At 41.6% G+C, this 21,151-nt stretch overlaps 1 protein-coding gene across 4 annotated transcripts in view; it reads right to left on the bottom strand.

Moving 5' to 3' along the window:
* SUCO (SUN domain containing ossification factor) overlaps nt 1–19,914 on the bottom strand; it is a 29,486-nt gene extending 9,572 nt beyond the window's left edge. For 2 of the 4 annotated variants that reach the window (XM_015869732.2, XM_015869735.2), the window contains exons 1-17: nt 19,705–19,914; nt 15,500–15,608; nt 14,508–14,609; nt 12,721–12,866; nt 10,314–10,454; nt 9,994–10,141; nt 7,952–8,072; nt 7,623–7,747; nt 7,083–7,150; nt 6,792–6,899; nt 6,492–6,597; nt 4,869–4,889; nt 4,602–4,657; nt 3,639–3,730; nt 2,885–2,950; nt 897–971; nt 220–316 (exon numbers count right to left, since the gene is read on the bottom strand). In XM_015869732.2, coding sequence (XP_015725218.1) covers nt 220–316; nt 897–971; nt 2,885–2,950; nt 3,639–3,730; nt 4,602–4,657; nt 4,869–4,889; nt 6,492–6,597; nt 6,792–6,899; nt 7,083–7,150; nt 7,623–7,747; nt 7,952–8,072; nt 9,994–10,141; nt 10,314–10,454; nt 12,721–12,866; nt 14,508–14,609; nt 15,500–15,608; nt 19,705–19,769 — 1,646 coding nt within the window. In that variant the 5' untranslated portion in view covers nt 19,770–19,914. The remainder of the gene's footprint in view (nt 1–219; nt 317–896; nt 972–2,884; nt 2,951–3,638; nt 3,731–4,601; nt 4,658–4,868; nt 4,890–6,491; nt 6,598–6,791; nt 6,900–7,082; nt 7,151–7,622; nt 7,748–7,951; nt 8,073–9,993; nt 10,142–10,313; nt 10,455–12,720; nt 12,867–14,507; nt 14,610–15,499; nt 15,609–19,704) is intronic. The other 2 variants (XM_015869734.2, XM_015869736.2) reach the window with 2 other exon arrangements.
* Nucleotides 19,915–21,151: the final 1,237 nt, after the last annotated feature.

Below are 21,151 nucleotides of genomic sequence, written 5' to 3'. Positions count from 1 at the left end.
TTTGATATTAATCAAGTGCTAAAGCATATAATGGAAAGAGCTGTAAGAAGTTACTAAAACAATACATTTTGCCTGGTTAGTAGCTTCCCCTGCTTCACCACTATTTTATTTTTACTTGTTTTAGGCAGCAAGCCATATCGTGAGTATACTACTACCAAAGATTCCTGACTAGTATGGGCTAGTCTGCGCTAGGAGCACACTGAAGAACATGCAACTTACTCTGGTGAAGGAACAGGAGTTGGTTCAATCAGTCTTGGTGCAGCTGTTGAACTTGCAGGAGTAGTGACAGTGACATTTTCAGATATACTTTCATTCCCTGTTGCAGGATGGAGGAAAGAATAGGACAAAGATTCAAGAACCACATTTGTCTTCTGCATTTTGGAGTGGGAATGCATGCACTGGATGTTAACACTTCTCCAGCAACAACTGCAGGTAATTAAAGTGCCAGTTCATTGAAAGTACTAGCAACAATTTATGTGTAAGATGTTATGGACAGCCTTAAATATTTCCAGGAAGGAATTAGATTCTGCAACTAGAACTGGGTAACACAGAGTAAGAAATCAGAACATGGCTGAACAAGTATATGGTATCTTCGTTCCCTTCTCAGCAAATTAAACTTTCACTGTCAACAAGGTAGTACTCCACAACATCAATTACATGTGCCATAAAAGAGGGCGAAGAACAGTCATTTAACTGCAGACCATCCAACTCCTCACAGAAAATTCAAGCAAGCGAACAAAAGAAAGCCCCAGAAGAAATCAATGAATCGTTTGAACTGGATGGGACTTTCAAAGGTCACCTAGTCCAACTCATCCGCAATGAACTGGGACATCACCTACAGCTCCATCATATGAGACTACCTGGAATGCTTTTAATATGAAAAAAGTAAAAAATACCTTCAGCTTCAGAAGTTTCTTCAGTTTTAGCTCCAAGCATATTAGCAGCAATGTTCACCATGTTGAGGATAGCATCTGAAATGGAAACCAAGTGATCAATAAGGACATAACCAGAGGGCTCAGAGACTGCACCACAGCACTACTTGCTGTTAACGGAACACCTGGCACAAACCGCAATACATTAAAACAAACGAAACAGTCATTCTACTGTACTGAATGCTAAGCCATTTTTTAAGGCCAGGAGATTTCTGTTTAAAAGATAGAGACTTTATTTTAAAACTGCTATCTTAGTAGACTAACTGACAAAGAAGACTCTCTTTCAATTGGCTTTCAGGCAGCTAAAATAAAGTTTACATGACAAACAGGATACAAACTCTGAACAACAACAACAACATCTCAATACACAGTGACACTCTCTGTAGGTACTCAGCTAAAGCTGGCTCCAGCAGCTAACCAAAGTTCCCCCAGTAACTCCAAAGAGCTGACTGTGCACACATCACTACACATCTCTAAACACTGCCTTACACTGTACTCTAGATGTAGCTTCCCTGTATTAGCTTTGGCAACTCCTGCTGAAAGGAAATACCTCCTCCTCATACAAAACTCCCTCACAGAAAAAGCTCACTACAGCCACCTTCTCCATGATCCCTCTCCCTCACTGCATATCAGCCCATATTAAGACAATGCAGACAGACGTCTGTCTTGTTTGTCTAAGCAATCACACACAAATCCCCCAAACAAACTCCATATTCTTAAAAAAACACCAAGATATATCAGCCAGGATTAAGTAATTACCACAGCAATGGTGCTCGGCTGTGCTGATAAAACGCAAACAGAGCTTGATGAGGCACTCCAAATCTTTTCATCACAGTCTTAAGTCCACTTAAAAACAAACAAACACGTTCTACAACAGTCATTCATTTTTTCAGACTGTGAACAAAACATTTGGCATATGACAGCTGTGAATAGGGTATGTGGCTACAACTTGAAAACCATCCTGAAATATTGATTTCAGGCACAGGTAAAGCTAAGCACTGTCATTGAAGAGCATCCTGCTTCCTAGCACCTGTGAGAGGAAGGAATTTAGAAATAAACTGCCTTTTCCACTAATGCCCCTTTCAAAAGTGCACCAAACAGAGCCAGGACCTCTTTAAGCAACAATGATTATCAGAAACAGCAAAGAACCCTGCAGATCTGATGCACCAGGGAACAAAAGAGAAGCCTGAGCCCTTAAACAAGCTGTCTTGAATCTGAACAACATTCATGTACATGTACAGTCACATGGTAGCAACAAACCTTCACTAGCTGTGCCAGAAAGAAGAGCGGCACAGGGTAAGAGCACTGTACAAGAGAGTGTGAGGCAGCTGATATCATCCTAAATAATTTAGAAGTTTAAGAATACCATTAAAATGGAACGTTCAAGTATACTTAGCCAAACAACGCCTGCATCTGGCAGCTTTCCAAGGGGAAAGTGACAAGAGACAGCCAAGACCCATTAGTTCTGTCCAAAAAAATCACACAGCTCTTATGAAGGACACAGAAGCTACAAAATTTGTACAAGCACACTTCTCAGAAAGCATCCTCCATCCCCTCTGTTCAGATGGCCTCCTATAAATAAGGGACCTTAATTATGCCTGGATTTCCAAGTTTTGAATAATTAAGGTGTGACTGCACGGTAGTACTGGTTGCTTACAGCCCCATGTAAAATCCAGAGTGTTTAAAGTGCTCGGTATCTTAAAGCACAGAAAATAAAGCTTCCTAAAAGAAAATAATCTAAAAAACAAAAAGTTGAACTTCTAGAAAATTTCAAGAATGACAACCCAGCTTCTAAGTGCTACAATTTACTCCTATGTCACTAAATAAGAAACATGACAAATGGTTTCAGCAGAAAAATCACAGAGAAAGTCATAGCCATTGCAGGCAGAAATATCATTCCACTGTGAAACAGCTCACTTCATTTCAGCACAGTTCATCTGAGTCATACTTACTTGTAGCAGAACCAAGGAGATTTTTTGAAGATTTTTCTTCCCCTGTATTGTAATCCAGTGGATAATCTATGCAAAAAAGAACTCTTATTACTATTAAATTATATGTTGTGAAAAATGAAAATAAACCTCAAGGTTTAATGAATCATTCAACACTGCTGGCTTGACAGCATAAAAAGAAAGCTACAGAAATAGAGTTAAAGGTCAGAGATGCCATACTGAAATAACAAGCTCAATGCAACAAGAAATACAGACATTCACAGTTCAATCCTCAGTTTTCCCCGCACTCAGAAATACACAGCCAACAGCTCACTGTGCTTACACAGGGTTTCCTCCTCAAGATGGCTGGACAACAAGGGGAGGATGTTTTCCTACATCTTTTACAAAGTCTGCTGGCCAATGTAAGCCCTCCCCAATTGTTTGGGGCACCAACCAACCAACAGTCACTACAGATAAAGTTCTTTGTGTGAGCTACTTTGATTACCATCATTATCTTTTGCAGCTGGCAGTATATGAAGATACCGTTGTGTAGCCCACCAGAAGAAATTGAGGTTTATTACTGGTGTTTGAAAGCAACCCTCCAAAATAGTTACAACAGTTTAAAACTTAAAATGATGCTTGGGTAAACCCAGAAATGCTTAAATGCTATCGAACAAGTAAATTCAACAGTCAGATCCTTCAAGTCAGACTAGCACAAGGCATGCTTGAATGGCTGAGGGGAAAAAAAAAAAAAAAAAAGCAGAAATTATTTGCCTACCATAATCTTCATCAAAAAGCTCCTGTCGTTCAGACTGATACTGGGAATCAGCTATTTCTTCATACTCCTCAACCATGCTGGTACCAAATACCCTACAAACAGTTTCAGAAATAAAGTCTATTAGTTGTGTGATTACTTGACATGATGGACAGACAACTACATGAACATTAATGTCACATAATGTGCAACAAACACATCAGATAAGCAATAGCTGCCTTCATTTAGAAATAAATATATTTCTCAGACTCCTATCCAGTTTGTTGCACGTCTCAAGTGCTGTACAAAACCAGAGAAGTTCCTAATTGCAATAATTCCAAGAGCTTGTGTGGAGCTCAAGACAAAAATATCTCCTTTACCTTCAACAACCTTCAAGAACATCCTCTTAACTACTTAATTTTGGGTGCTATATTCTTTACCTACTCTGCCGAAATCAACTTAAACCCAATTTAAAGCACTATTACTGACAGAAATATTTTGTTTACGATGCTAGTTTCTCAGGTTCAAATCCAGGCACAACTTTAACAGAAGAACTAAAAGCAGTTCTCAGGAACAGCACAGGTGATTATTCTGTGAGCTACAGATAGAGCTGCTCTGATTTAGGTGCTTCGGGTATGACTGACTACAGTCAGCAGTAAACACCTGGGCAGTCGTAACACAGCAGCTTCCCAGCAGCACTCACCACACCTGCCCTTTCTGGCATGCACTTGTGCCTTGCTTTGCTTAGTTAGCCTTGAAACATACACACCCTGCTCAGAGGCTGCTCGTGCTCCTGTCCCCCACCCTCCCTGCAAATATCCCTAACTCAGCAGGAAACTAAATTAAAAGATTCATGACTTCTTTAAACACATGTGAAGCAGCACATTGTACAGCAGGCCAACTTAGGCAGTTACTTTAATTTGCACTATTTCTGGCTAGTTAAAATATACTGAAAACTAAATAAAGAAAAACATGTAAAGATGTTACCTTATAAGACTTAAGGGACAAAAATGTTCTGATCCAAAGTGTGATATCAGCTCCACCTAAAGAATGAAAGGTACTTCAAACAAAAGACCAAAGACTCATAGAGTTAAGAGTCCATTTAAGGTAGTCTTGTTTACAGGGGATTTGCAGATTTGCCCAGAACAGAAAAGGCCAAAAGCTTTATTCTTGCCATGCATTTACGTGCTGAGCCGCAGCAGAGAACACCCCAAGCCCTATACATTCAGCATTCCAAAAGAAGAGGTTGCTAACCTTTATGTACTTGATGAACATCTGAAGCAAGAGAAAGGAAAAGAAAAAAAAAAACAAAAAAAAAAACAGATGTCAGTACAAAGGCTGAACACATGCTACAGGCAACTACAGAGCTTTACTGCTTTTAATTCAGTTCAATAATGCCTAAGACAAGTAATGGAGGATGAAGTTGCAATACTACTTTATCTGCCTTAGGTAGCAAGATTTAGTCTTCACACCTTGCAGATAGGAGGTAACATGCAACACAAACGTCAAGTTATTCAATTTTTCTGGTGCCAGACAGAGCAATGAAGTAAGTTCACTATGTAGGTTTTCCCCTTAAAGAGCACAGATTACAGAAAGTGACCCAAAAGAACAAACACCATAGCATGCATTCTACACTCGGAAACTACTGGAAGATGATGCACAGTGCACCTTATTTCAAAGCTTTTACCAGTTTATACCTAGGGAGAACTGGGCTACACACTGATATTTCATCTCAGTTAAATTTAGAAGCGTACAATGCACTTAATAAAACACCATGTAGATGTTCCCAATAAAGAGCTGTACTAATTTACATGTGAGATCAATCAAACTTGCTCCAAATTCTTGGACTCTCCTCTTGTAGATTAAGCACGCTTAAAACGCGCTTCTATTTCATGCTATGAAATACAAAGATCGCATTAACAATCCTTTCGAAGCTTCACCATGCTATGTGAATCGAGGCAAAACACTGTACCCTCCAGGGGATTAAGTGCTGAAGCATCCACTGCTAACCCTGGAACTTCAGCAACAAACAAAATTCCAGCTACGTTAAGGCATTAATTCAGCCAGAAAGCAGAATTTAAAATACACTAAGTCTTTATCTAACTCATGCAGAATTAGTGCATACAGAAGTCCAACAGGTAACTTATAATTCCCAGGTACCTCTTGAAAAGAGCACATATCTTAAGTCAGTAGCACAATCCAATTTTTATTTCTTCCAAGCACTATCACTACAATCACTACAGGGTGGATTTTAGGCCCTCAGTCTGCATTCTCTTTGAATTACAGCTCCACTACATCCCAGTATTTTCACTAAAGCCTTAAACCCAACCCAAGTACCACATCACTCATGGGATTTTATTCTGGTTAAATCCTCTGTACAAAAACAGCTTGCTGCAAGTTATTTAGATAGAGCAAAGATCATGGAAAGATTCCTGTATCACATTTACCAATAGGACAAACATAACTTCGGCAGCTACCATGGGAAAGCAACTGCTTCCCGCTTCAGTTCTGCTAACTGCTCCAGTAACACAGGAAGGAAACAGGTCCTATTATTTAACCAGACTACAATCTCACCTTTGAGATTCAGTTGCATGCTGCATCAACGCCTACTTTAGCAATTGCCTGACTGCATTGTGTTCTTAGACACCAGGTAACAGTTATTTTCCAACACACACACTCAGTTACTATTTCAGGAAGAAACACACTTGTGACTGTGAAATAAGGGTCTAATATGTGGCCCTTAGGGACATTAACAAAACTAGTGCATATAATGGTAAAATGTGCTTTGATAACATATGTCTCTGCATGCTGTTACAACAGGTAATACCAACACTTAATCCCCTGAAAAGCGTGCGTGCTTTGGCAGCATTACATTACCTTAACATATTTGGCATACATCTGTTCATCCAGAGGAAAGCTTTGGACATTCCTCTCATCTCTGGCATGGAAAGTACCCAGTTTAATCCACTTGTTTGTTGGATACCTAGAAAAAAAAAAATTTTTTTTAAATCTATATAATCAGATAAAGAAAGATAAAGAAAGATCACATACACAAAGCAAAATCCCTGTCATACCACAACACATTTTGATTTGCAAAATTAAACAACATACACAAGAAGCCATCCATTTAGTAATTATTTAATTATTCAGTCAGCGGAGTTAGTCTGGATAACATACCTGTCGCTAATGGACACCAGAAAGTCTTTAGGAGTGGAAGAGAATAACTCATGATTTGCAATGTCGAGCTGTTTCACTTGGACTGGTTCACAAAGCTCAATAACAAACCTTTTAGACAAAAAGGAAACATTAATAAAAGCACTTCATCTTTCTGATTACACTCCTCAGCCCTTTACTTTGTTTCTGGATCCTTCCCTAGCTATAAAAGAACACTACGGAACCACTGCACACACCCAACATGATGGGAAACTAGAATTACCCTTTGCATACAAGCAAACCTCAGCAACTTACCAGATTTTTGTGCTGCATGGATTTAACATATAAAGGTCCATGTTTTCCATCAAAATAGCTGAAGTGCTCTGTATAAAGAAGAGGACAATTAGTATTTCTAGTAGACGATAACAACACTTTTCCTACTCTTCCCAGAAATGAATTTGATATTAATTCTATAGACTAATACAAAGCAACATATCAATCAAAGCATGATAATTTACAGGAGACAGCATACCAGACTAGTTTTGTGCAATCACAGCTTATTTGCTATGGTGAGCTAACACGGCCTCATGCAATTGCTACATGGAGTAGACTCTGTTCCCTCTTCCAAATATTTCCATCAAAGAAACTCTTCGCTATAGTAATCCCTTTTGTTTAAGGAACACAGATCATACTTTACTGTGATCTTTGTGCTTATAAGAATAGAGGATAAGCTCAAGAAATAAAAGATTACTTCAGAAGCCAGTGTTCAGTTTCACGTAACGGTACTTTGCTTTACTACTTGCATGAGAGTAAGCAAACTGAAATGATGCACATGAAGAACTGGTGAGTGCTTACCTTTGCCTCTGGGTTGGCTGCCAGAATTTTGGCACCACACTCAACAGAGGCATAGTTATTTCTATTTTTCTGGACCTTTTTTGTGGAATGCTGTCCACCAGCAGCAGAAGGGTGCATTGATTGACCTAGGAACAAGAAAACGTCAGTACTGTAACGCTCACACAATAACTTTTCCCTTTCAGGAAACAGCTGCTTAAGGCTAAGAAAGAAAAGGCTTTTCTTTCTTAGGAAAGAAAACTTCTTGGGTGCATTCTGAATTCAGTCGGTTTCACTATGCAAATTTAAGATCAAAGTGGTCTGTATTTGAAAAAAACAAATCCTGAACTTACTCTTTTCTTTCTCTACCTCCATGACTTTCTTCTTCCACTCATCAAATGTTGGAATGTCTCCAGGATCCTTAGGAGTTATGACAGATGTAGGGTCAATTTCTCCTGTTTTCTTATAGTCTTTCTGGAAGGAGGGGGGGGGAACATGCCGCAGATTGTAAATAATTTTCCAATACAAACACTGAAACAAAACCCAACCTTATAATATACGTCAAGCCAAAAGCAAGTCCATCATCTGAACTCATGTTGGAAATGTAAAGCCTAGGTATTCTCACAAGCCAAATAAACATGCAACAGTTTCCTCCCAGAATCACAGACTTGGATTGAGATGGTGATAATTTTTGTGGCTGAACTAATACATTTCAAGTACAACGTAAGCATTCTATCTAATAAAACAACTGCTATGTCTTCATGATTTCTGCTTTTCTCCCTAAGGAAACAAATGATCCCCTGGAATACAAAACTTCAAACAGAAATGCTGATCATGACAGAATTCCAGAGGTTCTCTGGAGTTTCTGAATACCACAAAAAATTAACAGAAGAATTAGGTGGTAGCTGAAAACATGTTATTTAATATTAAAAAATAATAACATTGCTTTGGACTTGTCGAAGTAGTGACCCTTTTTAGCTAACCACAGGCTATACCTCAACCTCTCCTTAGTACAGACTCACTCCTAGCACATCATATGTGCCAAGGCCTTTTGCTGGACATTTCAAGCACTGAAGCACGGTAAAATATTGGCTACAGAAGAACAGTTTTCAGGACAGCTCTGAAGGTTTACATTTTCTTTGTGCTTAGAGCAAGAACTGTCACAAATTTCTATAGCTGAAAGCCCTCAAGAAAAGAGTATAAATGCTTATTAACATAAAAAGTAACACAATGGGATTCTTCACATAACTCACGGTGCAACAGAACTTTAGATCTGGCTTATCTAGATATGTGTGTACACATAACTTAAAATGAGAGAACCAAAACTCTGTCTTCTTAATTTCAGAAACGCATCATCTACCTTCCACTATATGGAAATTAGCAGTCAGTCAAAGAAAACCTGACTGAATCAATAATGCTTCTGCATAACTCCGCCATCAGGCCAAAGCAATGATTATTTACATCACAGCCACTAAAATATGAGGTTAATGAACTTTTAAAATAAGTTCACACTAATTTTCTGGCAGTAAGTCTTCTGGAGGACTCTGTTCTCTGCACGTAATTATTTTACAGCACACTGCGCCCTGTTCAATACCTTTAGAAAAAAAAAACCACAGAAAGACTACATATTAAAGAAGAATATTCAAGTTAGCAGGGACAATCTAAATGTGATCCTAAAATAGAAAAATACAGCACTACTGTGGCCATGGACATTCCTTGTCTATATAAAACCAGTAAGCTTTAGGAAATGCCTCGCAGTAAGGACATAAAAACAGTCACACAGTTCACACAAAGTCCTGTCTAGCCAAATGTCCCAATTGTGCCAAATAAGATACTCAGGAAATAATAAAAACACATCAAATGTTTTATTTGTCCTCTAACTGCCATCTTTACCTCTAGCCATCTGCTTGCTACTCAGGAACTCCCTGACTCAATCAAGAATCAATACTAACTTCTACAGGCTTATGTGGTCTGATCTACAATTCCTCCCCCTTTTCTTTTTTCTCTTTTAACCTATGTAAAGAAAGTAAGCATCCTGCAGAAAGCCCCTACTTAACTACCATTAACGTAACTTACGTTACAGAGAGAAAAGTCCTTCTGGATTCTTCTCCAGACAGCTTTATTTGATTTCTATTCTTTAATCATGTGTATGAAAAGACTCAGCTCAGAAAAATTAAAGCTATGACAAACTAGCAACCTCAATGCCCTGTTCTTTCATTTTAACTATATTGAGAGCAACACTAGATGTGCATACAGCACTCATGATGTGAGAGCTGCATATTTATACAGTGGCAGTCAGAAAAGTGATGGAGCTTACTCATCTTTAACACTGATAACCCAACAGAAGTCATTATGCCCCTACGTGTGTTGAACAGATGATTTCAGTACTGCTTACCTCCCTTTTTAAGTTCTCAGAGGCATTCAGAGCAGATTTTTGATCTGCCCCCTTTTCAGCTGCTTCAACTTTTGATTCAAACTCAGATTTTGTCTTCTTTCCTTTGCCATGAGAAGATGATATGTTCTCTATAAGTTGGCCTGAAAGGCTGAAATTTTGAGAGCATTAGGACATATAAAATCATCACACTTTCAGTCATATCCAGTATTAAACAGACACATGGAGATAAGCAAGCACATGCAAATCTTTGCTGCAAGGCCAGGACAGAAGAAACAGTTACTGTTAAATTATTCAGACTCACAACCTACTTCAATACTCACCTCTCTTGTGGACTGACAAAAGAGGAAGGCTCACTCTGAGGGTCAGCCTCAAGTGTCCCACCAATATCACAGTCAGGTTCTGACTGCTCAGCTTCAATAGAGCTGACTACAGGGATATCAGCACGGGTATTTTCTATTGCACTGAAGGGAAAAAAATAACATGCTTTTTACCCTTCTGGATAATACAAGTAATCCTGCTAACGAACTACATCAACTAAAGATATTCCAAAGTTAAAAGAAAAAAAAGAAAAAGAAAGAAAAACAGTTTGAGAAACAATAAAAAATAAAAATAAATCAATAGAAGGGGAATTAAGCTTATTTGTGGGACTGCATTCTCAGCTGTGCAAAAGCCTTTATTCTGCCTCCTACATTTCAACCAAAGCACAGAGAACTGCAAAAACACAAACATGTCAGCATTTTGAATGGCAAGCCTTTTGGTTTTGCAGACATCCAAGATACACAGATGAGCTCCACACCTAATGAGTAATTAACCACTGCACTCAGCAGTAAAAGGTTCCAGATATTCTTGACCTTTGTGCACAGACAACAGTACAAACTGAATAAAATATAGAACAAGTAGGAACTTAGATATATATCTATATATAAGGACGTACCTGACCAGCCTTAAGTAATTCTGGCAGAAGGCAAATAACACGAGCTAAAAGCTGCAGCATCCCCTCTGCTTCAGGCAATTTCAATTGCTTACATCCTTGCCATCATTTCTGAAGCGCATTACCAAGCTCACTATGCACTGCAGCTGCTGACCCTTACAGCCACAAGAGGAGCTCAGATCTTTTTCCAATAAGCTTTCCCCAAATTAGGTATGCATAGATAAGCTACAGACCCCATGCTGTCCTAGAAGAATTTATCATGAAATAGTTTGGAATAAAATCAGCTGAACTATTCTGTAGCCAAATCCTGTTGCAAAATCAGACAAGTTAATACCTAAGGGAGCCACATTCTGTAACCAGCACCTAAAACAAGACAACTGATATATAATGGCAACAGACGAAATTGAACCTTTCAAAAAATCTTGTTTAACAATGAAGTCAGATTACACCTTCTTTCAATACTGAGTTACCCGCATGAAAATAGATTCCCTACTACTATTTAAAGCCAAACTGAAATTTGAAAACAACGAAACCCACCTATAAGTACATCTGTACCCTATATTCATCCTGCCTCCTCTTCCTGTTACTGGTACTAGAACCAGAGCGCTACTCCCCAGCACAAACTAATAAATCAGGTGCTTCAAAACAAGTTTCAATACTCATTTGCTTGCTAATTTGAGTCTTCACAGTTGACGCCCCTAGTACTCCACAAGTCTATTTTCAACAATGACAAGATACCAAGCTAATGTTTGGGGTTTTTTAAAACACAAATCCTGAATCTCCTTCCAAGACCTGACAAGCACATAGACTGCATCTAGCTATACCAGCAAGTCAGTACAGCAGTTAACAAAAGCTATAAGAAGAAATGGGAATTACATTCCAGTTTTGGTTTACGGAAATGGTAAGTTTTGGGAGCGTGATTTTCCAAGACTCACAATAGAAGACTTCTACTAAACCAACAGAACCTTAAAACAAAAAAAAAGAACAAGAGAAATCTACTTCATTTCCAGTGGGATAATTTTTATCTGTTAAAATGCTACATCTTTATCAGCAGATAAGCACAGGAAAAGATTCAATTTAGCACATGTTTAATAGACTAGGAGAATTTTGTGAAAGCACCTACAAGTATGTACATGTGGATTTCTAAGCCACCACTCACACTTGATTGCACAGCATGCCACAGAAGGATGGAAACAAAAGTAGGGAAATGAGCTCTTAAAGGAGTCTAATAGGAGTCTGTCTGTAGCAGCAGCAGCTCTGCACTGCACTACTAAGTACCAGTACAAACAACCCTGGTTGTCTTAAAACTAAAATTTGTTAGTTTATTGTTGGCCTTTTAATAACTCAACTTAAGACTGTCCTATTGCAAGTCTTAGAGCAAATTCCTCCAAAGCTAATCCTTAACTGAAAGCAGAAGCCATCACTCAGGCAGCCGGGACACTTGAGAAGCTGTGAGGAGCACAAATCCCAGTGCTAAAGGCCTGGAGGCTTTTATAGTACAGACTGTAGCATGAGATGTATTTTCCTCTCTAAAAGCAGCAGCTTGGAACTGTTAACAGCAATAGTATTATACTTCACCAAATACGCAACTCTTATTCCAAAAACTGAGTAAGTGATGGCATATTACATTAGCACAACACCATAAACAAAGGCACTGCAAAAAAAAAACCAGCATGCAGCTGTCTAGGGAAGAACAGTTTCTCATCCGTACTTAATCTAAACAGGAATCCCTTTAAACAGCCTCAGAACAAGTAGCACTCTGTCTAAAATTAAACCAGTAAAATAGAAAAGCTTACTCAGGCTGTGAGACTGTAGATATCTCTGAGGTAGGTGAACTGGAATTATTTTCAGTGCTTGCAACTATGCTAGACGAAGCTTCATTTACATCTACTGAAGGTGGAGGCTGAGCTTCAGGCAGGCTCGTTTCACTCACTTCAGCAGCCTGTGAAAGCAACGCAGACAAACTAAGTTTTTCAAAACTTGCATAGAGAAAGCATTCATACAAGAACATCTAGTATGAAAATTAACAGGTCGGCAGCTAACATTTCTGTCAACAATGAATCTGAACAGCAAAACAGTTCAGAAACAAGTTCTTTTTTCATAAATCTAGCTGACATTCCATGCTACTTCAGAGCAGTTAAAACATTGTTATATTCTACAAGAATAAAAACACAAAAATATTAATTGGAAATGCATATGCAATAAGAAAAAAGCCTGAATATTTCAGTAACTGAAGCAAGAAGTTCTATTTGCATGCTCCAATACAGTGTGGGAGATGGAGAGGCCAGCTCGGCCTTGTCATTTACTGACTCGCTGATAATGAGGCTCTGGAAAGGAGACAGAAGGTCTGAACAAACAGGGATGTCTTGTACCTAGGCATAAGATAAACTCTCTGCTGATTATGAAGACTTGTTATGGAATTTGCTTGCTTTCTAACCAATGGATTGTTAGTGGAAATGTACTGAGTACGCGTGTTAGAGTATAAAAAGGCTTGCTTAGAAGAATGAGAGGGAGAATATATATGAATAGAATATATATGGGATATATACGCAGCATTATGATCATGATCATTGCAGCAATAAAGAAATCTTCCTGGCACAAGAACCCAGTGTATGTTGCTGACTCGCGACAATATGGTATTATTTATACGAACTCTTTCCATCCTCAGCTAATTGTGGGAAGGCTTCCCCTTTTCAATACACGAATGGAGGTCAGAAATGCATTCAGAAGTCTACTGAGTTGTAACTGATGCAAAGGGAGTCATCATTTGGCACTTCTGAGAGTCTAGTAATATTGAGTTAAACTTGTTCTTCAGATTTTATAAGCACTTGCACTAGTTAGACTATCAAAACATGTACTTCTGAATCCAGAAGAGTACACAGCCTCTTCAAACAAGAGCCTTTTGTCAATACCAGGATTGCTCTGAGTCAGCTAACTAGACATGAAGAGCCTTCCAGAGGAGGTTTAAACAACTCAGTTACACATTTAAAACATGCAGTGCACATTCAGAAGTAGGTTCTCTGCTTATGTTACCTTGTAACCTACAGACCAGAAATACGTACCCAATAAAAGATGGGTAACAGCGGCTTTATAACATCTAACACCTCAGTACTGACTTACTGTTATCAATTGTGCATATAATGGAAACAACTCCTTGGAAAGTGTTTCTGTTTTAAACGAAGGAAATAAAACTGATAAAAGCCACAGCAGATCAAAGCTAAGCACAACTGCTACAACCACCAAGTCTGACCTACATAAAAGACTTCTATGAGAAGGGTGTTTGTTTTTTATTCAAATAAGTATTTTGAGGCATTCAACCTACAACACCAAATTTTAATTGACCTTGGAAAGATTTAGTCAGGACATACAACGTTAAATTACAATTCTTTATGTACATGGGAAATGCAAGATTTGCTGGTCCACAGGTTTTCTCCTACAACAGAAACGTGAATCTGGCAGTAACCTTACAAGTAAGTGAAACGTGAGATGTTTTCCAAGGGCCTTAAACAACCCAAAGCAAAGACAGAAATGCAGGAGGTATTTGAAGACTGTAAGGAAACAGTGAATGAAATAATAGACTTGCCTGCTCAGATTTTATAAAGTCATCAAGTAGCTCTTCTGTGGAGTAGGTTTGTGTGCTTGAATCTGCATGCTCTGGCTCCAGCCCGGCACCAGCCTCCTTCCCCTAGTATATTAAAAGGGGAATAACAGTAAATATGCAGTAACAAAAGCCTTTTATTACTGAAAGAGGAATTAGCCTTGGTAGCAACTGAATAATATTATCTTTCTAACTACCAAAAGCATTGCCAAGAAGTTAAACTACATGAATCTTCAGAGCCACTGCCCATGTATGTTTAAATGTTCATCAGTACAAAGGCTACAGCATGTTAAAACAATACAGTTTAATTGTCAGTGTCATGGTCTGCTCTTATGCAGAGAAATCTGCTTAATAATGCAGTGATGTTAATGGAATGAAGGGAAGAATACTGCAAAAAGAACAGGAAAATTCACATGAGTAGTTTTCCCAATCTCAAAGCTCACTTTATCCTTCCAGGCTTATTACATTAGCCACTGAACCTGAGTAGGACAAACAACCTGCACATTGCATGTTCTTATGGCTTTAAAACCACAGCTTGCCTGCCAAATCCAGGCAGCTATAAGAATAGGACTGAATGCTGTTTGGATGCATGAGTTGACAAGATAAATAAAACACTGCTGCCCTAGATGTTGAAATGCATTGAAATTCAACAGACAGCATTAAATATAACTTTTCCTAACCAGCCAGCTCTCTCCTTGAGCCAAGTAGAATGCTCAAGACAATGCATCAAGATGATGCAGATAAAAGAACACTGGGCCACCACTGACACCTTTACTATTTGTTTGCCTCCAGCACACAGACCATCAAGCTGCATTACCAACAGAGAAGAGGAAAGCAAAACCCTCTCACCCTTCATCCCCTCTTACAGACGAAGCGTGTACATTAAACATTTCAACCAAGATGACCGTGAATTGAAACACATGGATCAGTTTTACTTGTTGAAATATCACATCAGACTAAGCAGCCAGTTAGCATACCTTTTCCTGGATATTTTCACCATCATTTGCCAAGACACAAGCATCACTTGAAGCATATTGCACTGTGGATAAAAGGTTGTCTTTACACAAGACGTGCCAAACAGGAAGCCTGTTAAAAGAGAAGAAGACAAGGTCAAAAACCTGATTTCGAATGAATAAATATCTTAGTATTCCCTCAGCATCATCTCCCTTCTTTGTTGTTGCCTAAAACAGAAAAATACCCACATGCAGTTTGTAAATATTCATGTACCAATGCTACTGGAGGACTAATGAGAAGAAATTAATTGCAAGCACACTCCATATTTACTACTTGCAGAAGACAAAAGTATCAGCAAAACAGATACACGTCGCAAAGTAGAAGCTAATGCAAGTTACTGCAAGATAGAAAGAATTAGCCATACAGTAAAGAAATATTTAGCAGTGATTACTAAGGAAAAGCTAGGGCCAACATTTAAGAAGAGAGCTCCTTGCTTCCCTGTACAAGTTACACCTGAGAAAATTCTCCTCTGCTCTCATCTACACTTGGAGGCCCAAAGGCCAAAAAAGTCTGCACAGACTTGGAATTGGAGAGAAATATTAGAGAGATGTAACACTGTGTGTGATTTTAGCTGTACTCCAACACTAGAGTCCCCTGCTGCGCTAAAGCAAACAACGGTCCAGGAAATGGTGAAGTGTCCAACATGATGGCCAGGTGCTCCTTATGACCCCACACAAACCACTGCACACCCTAAAAACAAACACAAACAACAAAGAAGAGACACAGGCCTGCAGATCTTTAAGCATAAGAAAACTACATACAGCAACGTTCTGACATGAGATTTGAAAGCTAAACATAGCCTTAAGGCAGTCGTAACAGAAACAATATTAACAGGTCAGCATTGCTTACATTACACATGAGCCTAGTGTTTAGAATCTGAATTACCACCTGCCTCAACAGCTTGGAGATCATCTTTATTGGGAAGTAGATGCTGCATAGATTCCTCCTACATAAACGCAGCCGTACAGAGCACTGTATCTTCAGGCTGCAGGCAATCACAAAAGCAGGCTTCTCTTGATGATATAAACCCACTGTTTCACTTCCAGAGGAAGCAGCAGGCAGGTGCCACAGCACTCTGCCAGGGAATAGCAGAACAGGAACTGAGGCTTCAATTCCCATCATGTAGTTACTTGTTTGTATTAAGGTCAACATTATACTTTGTGGCCTTTCTTGGTGTGATTTCCAAGCCTTCACATGGAAAGGATAGTTACGCTGATCATAGAATACTTGGAGATACACTTGCTGATACTTGGAGTCTCTTACTTTTGGAGAAAATCCTCAAGCTTTTAATTTCTGAATAACCATCTCCCATTCTGACTATGGCAACTCCCTATTTCTTCATAAAAACACAAGGTAAAGACAAACAATTATAAAGGAAACGTGATAGCTCGCTGCAGCCCTTTGTTATGCACACACACCAATGTTATTTCCTATTTTGCTTATCCTAAGGGGGCAGTGGGGATCTTTAGAAGACTGCACACATCAATATTAAGCCCCTTACCATAGAAAAGCAAAGTTACAGCTGTCTTGGAATCAGCATCTTAAACACAAGGTACATTCTCACAACTGCACATAACACAGCGCCACTGTCAAGCTTTCCTTAAGTCCTCCCAAAAAATGAATATGAAAAGCTAAGTGAAACAAAGAAATTTAAACACGAGACTTTTAGGATTATCCTTAATGTATTTAAAAGCTATTTCCATTAACATGCCACGAGCTTTTCAGTTCGATAGGTGCAAAAGCTGCAAGCCCAAACACACAGGGTAAAAAAGCTCTTGACTCTTTGCATGGCAGGCACACACTGCAGCTCTCTGTAGAAGCAGAGGTCTGCTCAGCCCTGTGGGAACGGCAGGGGGCACTTAGTGCAATATCAACTAGCCAAGGCTTCTGATTGTCAGAGCAGGACAGACAAGGGGGAAAGGTGCCCATCTGCTGGCTGCACAGCCCACCTTCTTGATAAGAGCACACAGACCAAGCGCAGACGCTGCCAGAAAGGCACCGACACCAGCCCTTTTCCTATCACTATCCACCAACTCAACAGCATCCTCACATCCCAGCTTCATGTGCTGACAACTACCTGAAAGCAGAGCTTTTTGCAAAGCCTTTACTCATCATGTTGTTCTTTTGAACTTAATAGAGGACTGCAGTTAATAGAGGATCTTGGCTACTCTTTGTAAGCAATGTGCTCTCCCAAGTGTCCCTTAACCACACAAAACACAAGAGTTACTTCACCTACAAGAAGAGCCCAACACAAACACACTTCTGACAATGCTAAATTCCTCAACTTCAAAAAATGAAATGTCACTTTCTGCAGTTTAAAGTATTGTTATCTCATTCCTTCAATGTATGAGCATGTAAGGGCAGGCTGCAGCTGGGCCACGTGCTAAGGAGAGCTCCTCCTCCCTCCCTGGTCCCCAGGTACCCCATGTTGTGGGGCACAAAGTGGGACAGCAGGCAGGAGTCCCACCCCAAAAGATGCTGAAAAAGCACTCTGGAAAATACAGAGAACAGCAAGAATGGTAAAGTGAAGAACTAGGAACAGGTTAAAGCAAGTTTAATCTCCTTCTGATGTGCCTAAGTGTCAAAGCCAGGCACGTTACACAGCCACCTCGCAGGGAGCACAGCACGTGGCAGGTTGCTTATTGCTTGTATAACAAGCAAACTAACTTGAAGTTTCTAGGACAAAGCTTCCAGAAGATGTGGCATAAAAGTATTTCCCAAACGCTTTGAACATCAATGAGGGTAAATAACGGAGACACGTATTAATTTAAGACACCAAAGCCACTCTCTTCCATTAAGATTTGCCTGAATCCTCACATTTAAACCGCTACAGGGAGGAACCCCACGTAACACTGAGGTGTAGGTGTGTATCAGCACCAGCCCTGGCCCTGCTGCACCCAGCCTGACCCACTGGGACTGCAGGCACGTTTCTGTGCCTGGATCTGGATGTCAAAGCACTTTCCAGAACAGAATGAAGCACAGAAAGGCAAATTAGCACGCGCTAATGTGGTAAACGAATGCTGACAGTAGGCAAAAGCTGGTGTCAGAACAATGTGCACAGGATCCTGCTCCAACAGCTGGCAGGGCTGGTCTCACACAGCTCCAAATAGGAGCTTCTGCATCTCTTCCACGTACTCAGCTCCCTCTAACTATGAAACAAAGCATGTTTTAAAAGTGAATGAGCACTATTGGGCTCACATAAATAAAAGTGACCATCTTCTACTTGGGAAAAAGAGAAAGGCACTTATCACAGTTACGTAGCTCAGCAACAACGCAAGACTGGGAGACTTTGACACTTTCCAACTGTGCACCTGACGTGGCTCCTGAAGCACAGCTGCACTATCACCCTGCAAATAGAACCTTAAAGTATCTCACGTGAATCAGCATTTGTGCAACAGACCAGAGAACTCGAGTTGTAACCTCACCGTCTCATTTAAAGAGCTGGCTACACGTGATATTCCTTTATCCATAAGATTTTGTTTCTTTTTAAGCTTCACTAAATACACAAGCAAGAAAACTGAGCTTTTCAAGGTTGCTTTCATACTTGCTGCTTGTCTCCTGAAACCAGAAGCGCAGTGATGATACAAACCAGGAGCTGGACAACACACTCATGCAAGTGGCAGCGGGAGTTTTGCAACCAGCTGAGGACACACAGACAGGTGGCTGGGCTGCCACAGCCACAAGCTTCAAGAGCCCTTCAGCATTACTCTATAGCAGAGCATTCAAACAGTGCATAGAAGCTTTAACATGATCCATCAGCCATCCAGCAGCTGCTCACACCTGCTGTGTGCACACTGCTCAGCACTGCTCCACCTCACATTGCTCAAAGCAGGCCCCAGTTTAAGGATCTCACGGCTATATTCTCCTAGTATCGCGTTGTAGTAAACGTCGTTTCTTAAGGGTGCATAGAAACAAAGCACACGGGATGTTGTGAGGAGACCGAGGAAAACAGCTCCAAACACTACCAATATGAAAAACGAACGGAGCTTCCCAACACAGCGCGACTCAAAGCGGACATAGAAAAGCGCTGTGAAGAACGGGGCGTGCGAAGTTGGGTCTGAAGGGAAAGAAGCCGATACCGGGCAGCACGGCGCGGCCCCGTACCCCGCAGCCCCTTCTTCTCCTTCCCCCACCCCCGTGGCCGCGCTCAGGCCGGGCCGGGACTCACCAGAGCAGGGCGCAGAGGAAGAGGCAGGAGCCCAGGGCCAGGAGCCGTCGGGGCGGCTCCGTCATGGTCTCCCCGCTCTCCCTGCCGCGGCCGGGGCCGGGCGGCGCATCCTCCCGCCGTTGGCAGCGCGGGCCGTTGTTCGCTCAGCTCCGCCGCGGCCGTTACCGCCCGGCGGCCCCTCCCCCTCTGCCCCTCACGCGCTGAGCTGGAAGGATACGCGTCACGCTGCACGCACCGCCGCCACCAATCGCCTGCGCGCACGGCGTAGGCCCCGCCCCCACGCAGCGCGCTGCTGGCGCGGATTGGCTCCTCCTTCCAGAGCGGCCCTCATTACCCCGCCCCCCTGAGGGCCCCTCTGAGGTGTCCGCGCAGGCCGGGCCGTTGTACAGCGAGACGCCGCTGCCAAAGGGGCGGCTGGTGGGAAACCAGCGAGGAACGAGAAGCACCGCTACCACCGGGGCGAGGGGCGCGTTAAGGAGCGGAGCTCTGCTCTGAGCCGGCTGTTTCTTTGTCATCTTTTCTATCAGGCATTTCTGCCAGCCGCCCCGCCGAGCCGAGCGCTGATTGGTGCTCACTGAGGACCCCGGCAGGAAAACCGCCAGGCCGGAGCACTCCAATTCCCGGCAGGCCGTGCGGGGCGGCGCGAGGGATGCTGGGAGATGTAGTTCCGGCTGGACGCGGCTGCCCCGCGGTGGGCGCGAGGGGCCGGCGGCCATTTTGCTGCGGGCGCCATTGAGCCCGGGGGGACTGAGGGGGGGCTGGGCCTCAGTGCTGACAGCCGGGGGGTGTGAGGGCACAGAGAGTGCCACAGAAACGTTAACAGCTGTTAAATGTTTAATCACTAAATAAAGAGTAAGGGTGGACACACCTTGTGATGGCGATGGGTTTCCCCGTGTTTGTCCCTTCTGAGGTGATCACACAGGGGAAAGGGCCTGACACACACAGGGGAATGAGTCACGAGCGCCGTGCTGGAAACGCACTTTAGATGGAAACCCACGTTTCCGACCTTGGTTTCGTGCTGCCTGCTCTGCTGTGCTGTCACACCTTCCTGCAGGGACCGGAGATAACACAGCGGGTGACCTCACTGCAGCACAACGACTCAGCCTCCTCCTGCAAAGGGCAAATGGCAGGAGAACAGCACCCACCTGCAAGACGTGCTGCCAAGTCAGACAGCAGCATTTCTAAGAGGAGGGGGCCCTTTATTGTAATGCCCCCTTGGAAATGTGTATCAAGTTCTTCCTTTGGGTAAACCCAACCTGCAGTCCTCCAGCTGAGCCCCACATGTGTTACAGTCCGCTTATCAGCAGGGCATTAATCACATGCAGCTTAGACCAAACACAATTAAAGAGCAGTCAGGGAGGACAGATCAGCTCAGGGAATCATGACACTGAGCAGGATGACAGGATCCTTTCTGTAGTCACTCCCCACGAGGCACAATGTGTGCCCA

Source organism: Coturnix japonica, chromosome 8 (genome assembly GCF_001577835.2).
Source record: "Coturnix japonica isolate 7356 chromosome 8, Coturnix japonica 2.1, whole genome shotgun sequence".
Classification (NCBI taxonomy): Eukaryota; Metazoa; Chordata; class Aves; order Galliformes; family Phasianidae; genus Coturnix; species Coturnix japonica.
The sequence above is the reverse complement of the archived record's forward strand: the minus strand, read 5'-3'. Positions and strand labels throughout refer to the sequence as shown.